Raw genomic sequence first — 7,237 nt, 5'->3', positions numbered from 1 at the left:
ACCCACCGCTCACTCTCCCGCACGATGCCCATCGAAACAACCCTGTCGGCCGCGCCGTGATTAGTCCTGCCCCGGTTTCTTGCGCGGATTTCTGGCCGTTTTGTGCCATGCTCATTTGCTCGCACTGGGACATGGCGATCGTCCCCGGCCGACCACCCTGCACCAGCCTGGTTCCTGTCAGTGCCGTACCCTCCCGGGCACCGGTGTGTTTCCTCGGAGACAGGCACAGACTCGCTTTCACAAAGCGATCCAGCTTGGGCCAGCCAACCCGACTCAACCCGGCCCCTGCAATGGAAACAACAGACGGACTGACGCCGTGACTTTCAAATCCGGCCGAGTCATGCAGGTACCACAGTGTGTCTCTAGCTGGCCATCGGTGCCGATTCCATGCCAATTCCGTCTTGGAACATTGGTCACTGGCGCGCTCTTTTGTCGCCTCGTCCGACGTCGTAGCCACCTCCCTCTGGTGCAAGACAGACAGAGCTCCTTGACTCGAGGACCAGAAAGGTCAGACGCTGGTCCTGACGATCGTGATTCGCGCCCCAGGTCCGGCCGGCTACTACCCCTGTCTACCTCAGACAAACGCGGGATGGAACAAGCCAAGCTTGTTTTTCCATTTCTCAAGTGTTTGACCAAAACAATGCTTTCAGCTGTGGGGGCCTGCAAATCAAGATACGTACAAACCTTCTGAAGCACCCTAATATCAAGACTACAACCACATCCGACTTGTGCTCAATCGCTTGTAACTGCTCCTCGCCCCTGGCCCTTCCACTTCTCCTTCCGTCTCACCATCTAGGGTCTCACTGCTCCTCGCGTGGGGTCGCGACCACTTGCCCTTGAACGGACGATCGTTCGCCTCCTCAAAGAAATAGTGGTTCTCGCTCCGTGCGTAACCCACGCGCCACGGCACCACAAGCGCTCGGCTTCCCGGCCCTCCGCCACAGTCTCCGCCTAACTGTGTGCTCGGCGGTGAGTTGACCGCCAGTGCAAAGAGATTCTGCGGCTCCGTGTAATCCGTTACGAGCCCCGACCGTGCCAGCAGATACCCCAAACAAAAGACGTTGATGGCAAACACGAAGAACAGCACGAGGTAGAAAATGTTATGCCATGCGAACGTATGCGATGAAGTATACTCCTGAGTTCGCAATGACGCATTAAAACGTTGAAGCGCCCCTGGTGACGCGAGAATGGACTTGGGGTACTCCCAATAATGCACGAAGGGTGTCGAGAGAGACGCAATGGTGAGCGTAGACGAAGACAGCACGGCAAGTGCCTCTGCGATGGATGGCATCAGCGGGTTGATCTTATGTTGGCCAAGTACCAGCTGCGTCAGTATGCGGGCGTTGGAAGCGTTGTTGTTGTACGTCCCGCCGTTGAGATCCATCGAGAGGCGCCACTGATCTGCGACATTCTGTGGCTCAAGTCAGAAAGCTGATCGGAGTGCAGAGAGCCAGCCTTGTCACGTACCGCCCAGTCCCTGTTGGCCAGCGACCATGTGATGTCCGAATATGACTTCACGTAGCTGTCGGGGTCCTCCTTGTCCTCGCAGTGCGCCTTCAAGTGTGCGCCAGCAATACCCGAGATGCTGAAATGGGTGGAGCACCAGGGCGAGACCCACGACCGCAGCTCACAAAGTGTGTAACTCTCGAGAGCGCTCGATTTGGCGAGAAGGTATAGAGCATCTCTCGCTGGCTGGTCCCATTCTGAGGCTGGCGCCGCGTGCGTTGCGTTGGCGACCATGTTGAAGTCGGCCGGGTACTGTGAATAGTCAGCGCGTGAAGTCCTCAACAGCACGTGAAGAGGGCGGCTCACGAGCTGGAATACTGGTGGCCGACGCTTGTACTCCGGTCCCCATTTGAATATCTCGTCTACCACGGTACGGTTCAGCCACTCATTTTTGGCCATATTGGGCACGTCATCCCGCCAGTTGTCGCTTCCGATGAGTTGGTCGCCCACACCCGTGGGGCTGGTGTCGGCATTGGGCCACGCCGTATAGATCAACGGCGCAAGCTCCTTCTTCTCCATATTGACGCAGAGTACGTTGACAGAGGGCGACACAACACTTGCCCGTATGGTATATTCACCGACATCAGAGAGATCATCTGGTTGCAAAATAGCATTGACCGGGTTGATGGCTGCTTCATAGACGCCTGAGAAGTCCACCGGTCAGACCAGGACAGTGACATGGACGGGGAGCTTACCCGGGTGAGGCATGGCGAGCGTGACGTTGTTGATGATCCTTCCATGGTCCTCAAAGCTGGCTGCTGGGTCGCCAAACTCGGATTCAATCCATGCAGAAGTCATTGTGGTGTTATCATACAGGAGTGTGGTGCCGACTGGTCTGTCGCTCAGCTTGTCCTCCATGCTGGTGCCATTGGCATAGATTTCGTCCCAGGTACGCATGAAAGAGAGTAGGTTGCGATAGGCTGGCTACATTAGCATTCGGGTCCGTCCAGCAACAAACGATGCTACACTCACATTGACCAGAATACTGGACGTCGAGGCACGAGCCGCCTGCCTCTGCGGGATCGTTATCGCGCAGAGGGGTCGCGCAAACCGTATTCACATACAAAGGATTAGCATACTGTGACCGAACGTGTCCTTGCAGGACCTTGTGTTCCCAACCACCAAATTTGATCTTTGGGGTGATCATGGCCTCCGAGGCTGTGGTATAGAAGGTGGCCGCGACAGTCGCCGCAAGAGATATGGCGCCGAGGAACGTAACACCGGCATAGGGGATGGTTTCCCAGTGGGTGATGAGCGATCCGGGTTGCTGCGAGCATCAGCCAGAGGTCACGTTGCACGTAAGAAAAAGGGGGAGGGGAACGGCTCACAATGACCCAGTTCCGCATGGTCATCTCTGCCAAGGTCATGCCTCTAGACTTCTTCACAAACGCCCTACGACTGAGAACTTGTCCAAGGAAGGAGATGAATACGGTCACGAAGGACATCTCGATTGTCTTGGCAAACAGGGTACACACGACCGACGCAGTGGCCGGAGCGATGCCGCCGTTCGTAGAGATGGCACGGCCCCAGCGCGGCTGCACGATGGCGATGATGAACCACAAGCAGCTCAGTGCCGTGGAATACACGGACAGCGTCAGGATGGATACGGAGAGCCAGCTGACGCGCCTTTTGCGGACATCTTTTGTCGAGCTGCAGTAATTCGGCACTTGGCCTACGTCTGTCAGCTTGAGGCGGCTGAGAAACGGGTTTAGCAGGTCAACTCACGGTATCTCTCATGGAGCGGCTTATCGCACTCCTCGTTCGCATCGTCATCGTCTGCCGGGCTTGGATGGGACGAATGCTCCACCATACCGTCTCGATCACCGAGCCGCAACGCAGTCTCTTCATCTCGCTGCGGTGGGGGACGGCTGAAGTTGGGCGACTGCTGCTCTGCCATGTCGTATGCGGGCGGCGCGGCTTTCGACCAAGTCCCGGAGAACCACTTGCGAAGACGCGACGGTGTCCTGGTCCCCTTTGGAGAGTCCACCGGAGAGTCCAAGATGGGCGATTCGCCCATGTCTGGTGTCCTTGCCTGGCGTTCTTCATGCCGCGTCTCCTGGGGCGAGCTCATGAGGCCGTGGTAGGACCTCGGTGACACGGGCGAGCTCGTTTTGGAGCCGACAGGGACCCGCGCGATGGGCCTCCTCGGCGTGCTGGAAAAGGACGATATACCAAGGCCCTGGTCCGGGGAAGGAGAGAGGCGGTGTTCGAAGCTGGAGATGTCGATGGCTCCATCCGATGGCATCCGCGTGTAGCCATCGCGGCGCGAGACGTGAGAAGACAACAAGGTCGTCTCGGCCTCGTCCGTTTCCGGCACGGGTCGCAGGCTGGGGCCCGATTTGCTGTCGGCCATGACCTCCTGGACAAGGTAGGCTTTCGTCCTGTGCAAGTCCACAGGGTGGCGGGGATGATGATGCCTCCTCACTGCGTAGGCCTCCGAGGTTGTCCACGAGCACACGACACCGGGTAATTACAAATTATGGTAATGCTGGCCTGCTGTGAATGTGGAAGGCGAGGCTGAAAGTCGGTTGGGCTTTTTGCTTCTTTGACCAACCTTCAGTCAACGAGGTTGGTATTTCGTCCCTGAAAACGAGTGTGGGCTCACCCGCAGGTTCGCTGCAGGGGTCAACCAGGCGGTTCCGATTTGGGATCGTAGGTCCCACGGCACGTCGAGAGAGTATTAGAATTAAAGGTCAAGTGAATGAAGATGGGATATATTGTGTGAAGGACGGGTCTCAAAACGCCCTCGGGGCAAGAGTCTGGCGGCATGCAGCGCAGACCTGCAGAGGAGTGGGAGCGGCCGGCACGCTAATATCGTGGACGTAGTGGAAGACGGAGAGGCACCTCGTCTTCGATGTGAAATGACCAGCGGGACCCTTGCATGAGGCGATGGCACGGCAAGAGCGGAGGTCGAAGGGGGTCGCAGCAGACGGCCAACAGCCCGACAACCAACGGACTGTTTGAGGTCGTTTTTCGGGTTCTGGACCCAGGGCAGCATGTGACGGGATGTGAGCTTGAGGTTTGTGATCACTTTCCACCCCCTTCCCCTGCTCCCGAACAAGGTGCGAACATGCTCCATTTAAAAGGAGCGAACTGGAATCCCACAGGCGAGCAGCCAAACACGGGCGAGCGATGGTTTTCGGGATCATGCCAATATTCCTGTGCTCCTCTCACTCATGCTCCCCTCCCTTCCCCCCGACGCACAAAATCGACAGCCTGACTCCAGGGTAGGAAAACGAACCGAAGAGAAGAAGGGAAGGGAAAGGAAGGAAGAAGGACTATCGCATGCAGAGAGACAAGCTGACGCCTAACCGAGAGAAGGCTACCAACCACGAGAGGCACGGGTTGGTGCTCGGCATGCACGCCAAGCAGGGCGCTCCCGTTTCGGGCCAACAGGTCGACCATTGTGGAGGCGGGTGGGTGGGTGGCCCGGTTTGGGGGCCGCGCGCACTCGAAATTGCTGGAACGGGAGAGGGACCTGAAGTAGAGGCAGAATGGGGGGGGAGAGAGGCAGTGCTGCTGGTGCTGGTGCTGGTGCTGCACGTTGGTGCTGTTGCTACTTTCGTCTGCCGTCTGGCTCTAAATATATCACGAGAGAAGCTCGCTTTACCGATGGCATGGGACTGGGGGACTTACTGGGGACTCGGGGACAAAGAGGTTCGACACGGAAACCGGCTCGTGGGCCGCCTGGAATCATGACCCCAGGTCAAGCAAGGCTGTGCTCTCAGCTCTGCAAGTGCAAGATGGGGGACAAGGCAGTGAAGAGAAAAAAAAACAGGTGATATCATTGATGAATGTTCGCCAACACCCACCCTCCGCCGCCGCCGCCGCCGCTCGCCCCCTCCCATGCCGTCCGTCCCTGCTGTGTACCCTTGACCCCCTTTCCCAGTGGTCGCCTGTTCCAACGTCGCTCGCAATATTGCGCCATGTCTCTCACATCTCTTCGTTGCAACCAAAGACATCCGTGGTCACGTCGTCATGCACCGGCCCCGCAGCTCCCTCCTAGTCCCTTCCCTGCCCTCTTCTTCATGCCGCAGCGGTGCCCGTCCGCCTCGAGGCCTGGCTCGTTCCGGCACTGCGTTGGGACTGAGTGCCGGCGCCCGGCCTCGCGAGTGTGTACTTGGCGAACGCCCTTGCTAGAGCCTTCTTGCAGCTGACCTTCTGGCTGCCGACGAAGCTCTCGACCGTCACAGCGATGGCGCGGTCAATGTCGTGCGAGGAACAGTACTCCGACAGTCGCATGCGGCAGAAGGCCTCACTGATGCGGATGATGGCCTCGAGATGACGGACCTAGGGGACCACTGTTAGTCTCAAAACGCGACAGAACCTTGTTGGCAGGATTGCCAAGAGAAAACTCACAGTAATGGGATAAGCACCCGTGGCCAGAGACTCGCGCCTCATGTCGGCGAACAGACGGGCCACCTTGTCCTCGTCCATGTGGTAGAGTTTCGGTGACAGGCGGTCGCGCGCGTAGAGGATGTACTTCCGCAGCAGCTCCTGGGGAATCTCGTTCTCCTTCCTCCGCTTCTCGGCCTCCAGCTTGGCCTTTTGCGCCTCGGATCGCTGCGTGTCGCCGGCGGCCACGTCCATCGAGTCATGGTCCTGGTCTTGCGAGAGCAGCGTTGGGTTGGGGTGGCTCCGGCTGTGCGAGCCAACGATGAAGCGCGCCAACCGCTCATCCTCCTCGGGCTCGACCGTGTCGCGGACGACGCAGAGGATATCGAAACGGGACAGGATGGGCTCGGTGAGCTCGACGTTGGCCGAGAAGGGAATGGTCGAGTTGTAGCGGCCGCCGATGGGGTTCGCCGCGGCGATGATGCCGCAGCGCGCCTGGAGCGTCGTGACAATACCCGCCTTGGAGATGGAGATGGTCTGCTGCTCCATGGCCTCGTGAATCGACGTCCTGTCCTGGTCGTTCATCTTGTCAAACTCGTCAATGAGGCACGTGCCCCTGTCCGCCAGGACGAGCGCGCCGCCCTCGAGCGTCCACTCACTCGTCAGCGGGTCGCGCCGCACGCTGGCCGTGAGACCGACGGCACTGGCACCCTGGCCCGTCGCGAAGACGGCCCTGTGCGCAGTCTTCTCCACGTACTTGAGCACCTGCGACTTGGCCGTGCCCGGGTCACCCAGGAGTAGCACGTTGATGTCGCCACGCACGTGGTGAGAGCCCTTGCCGACCTTGGCAACGCCGCCAAACAGCGACAGCGCCACGGCTGTCTTGATGTCCGTGTGGCCGTAGATACTGGGGGCGATGGAGTTGACGATCTTGTCGATGATGCCGGGGTCGCGGGCCAGCTTGCGGATGGCCGCCTCGTCCTCCTCCGTCATGCGGAAACCAGCCAGTTGATCGTGGGACTTGACGACATTGTTGGCTTCGAGAATGGTGGCAAAGACGGGAAACCCGTTTCGGTTGTTGAGCTGTGCGTCGTAGTTGTTGCGGTAGATGCCCGTCACCTCAATCTCCTCGCCGGGCTTGGCCTTGTCGATGAGATCCCACAGCAGAATGACCTCCCTCGTGCGAGGAAGACGGCCGGCGGGCACTGTGCCGGGCGACTCCTGCAGGGTCAACTTCTGGTAGTTGCGGTAGACCGTCTTCTCCGAGTTGACGGTGAAGGGGCCGCGGGACTGGCAGCTCTGGCAGTACGAGATCTTGACCTCGACGTTGGACTCCTGCTGGAAAGGACCACAACGTGACGCCGCACTTGGTACAGTCGAACTTGACGTACTTGAG

The 7,237-nt window shown here is 58.9% G+C and overlaps 2 protein-coding genes across 2 annotated transcripts in view; both read right to left on the bottom strand.

Annotated features, from left to right (window-relative positions):
• Positions 1 to 709: 709 nt before the first annotated feature.
• On the bottom strand, positions 710 to 3,859 carry VDBG_04265 (conserved hypothetical protein; the record flags this gene model as incomplete). The annotated part of the gene is made up of 7 exons (XM_003006266.1): positions 710 to 1,411; positions 1,468 to 1,758; positions 1,813 to 2,150; positions 2,202 to 2,426; positions 2,479 to 2,773; positions 2,835 to 3,145; positions 3,232 to 3,859. 7 exons carry the CDS (start codon positions 3,857 to 3,859, stop codon positions 710 to 712), a joined length of 2,790 nt encoding a protein of 929 aa, XP_003006312.1.
• Positions 3,860 to 5,532: 1,673 nt separating this feature from the next.
• VDBG_04264 (DNA replication licensing factor mcm2) overlaps positions 5,533 to 7,237 on the bottom strand; it is a gene marked incomplete at both ends in the record, with an annotated part of 2,598 nt that continues 893 nt past the window's right edge. The window contains 2 exons of the mRNA XM_003006265.1: positions 5,533 to 5,796; positions 5,866 to 7,179. Of these exons, the coding sequence (XP_003006311.1) occupies positions 5,533 to 5,796; positions 5,866 to 7,179 (1,578 nt within the window). The remainder of the gene's footprint in view (positions 5,797 to 5,865; positions 7,180 to 7,237) is intronic.

This window comes from Verticillium alfalfae, genomic scaffold (assembly GCF_000150825.1).
Source record: "Verticillium alfalfae VaMs.102 supercont1.4 genomic scaffold, whole genome shotgun sequence".
NCBI lineage: Eukaryota > Fungi > Ascomycota > Sordariomycetes > Glomerellales > Plectosphaerellaceae > Verticillium > Verticillium alfalfae.
Note: the sequence above shows the minus strand (reverse complement) of the source record. Positions and strands in the feature narration are given on the sequence as shown.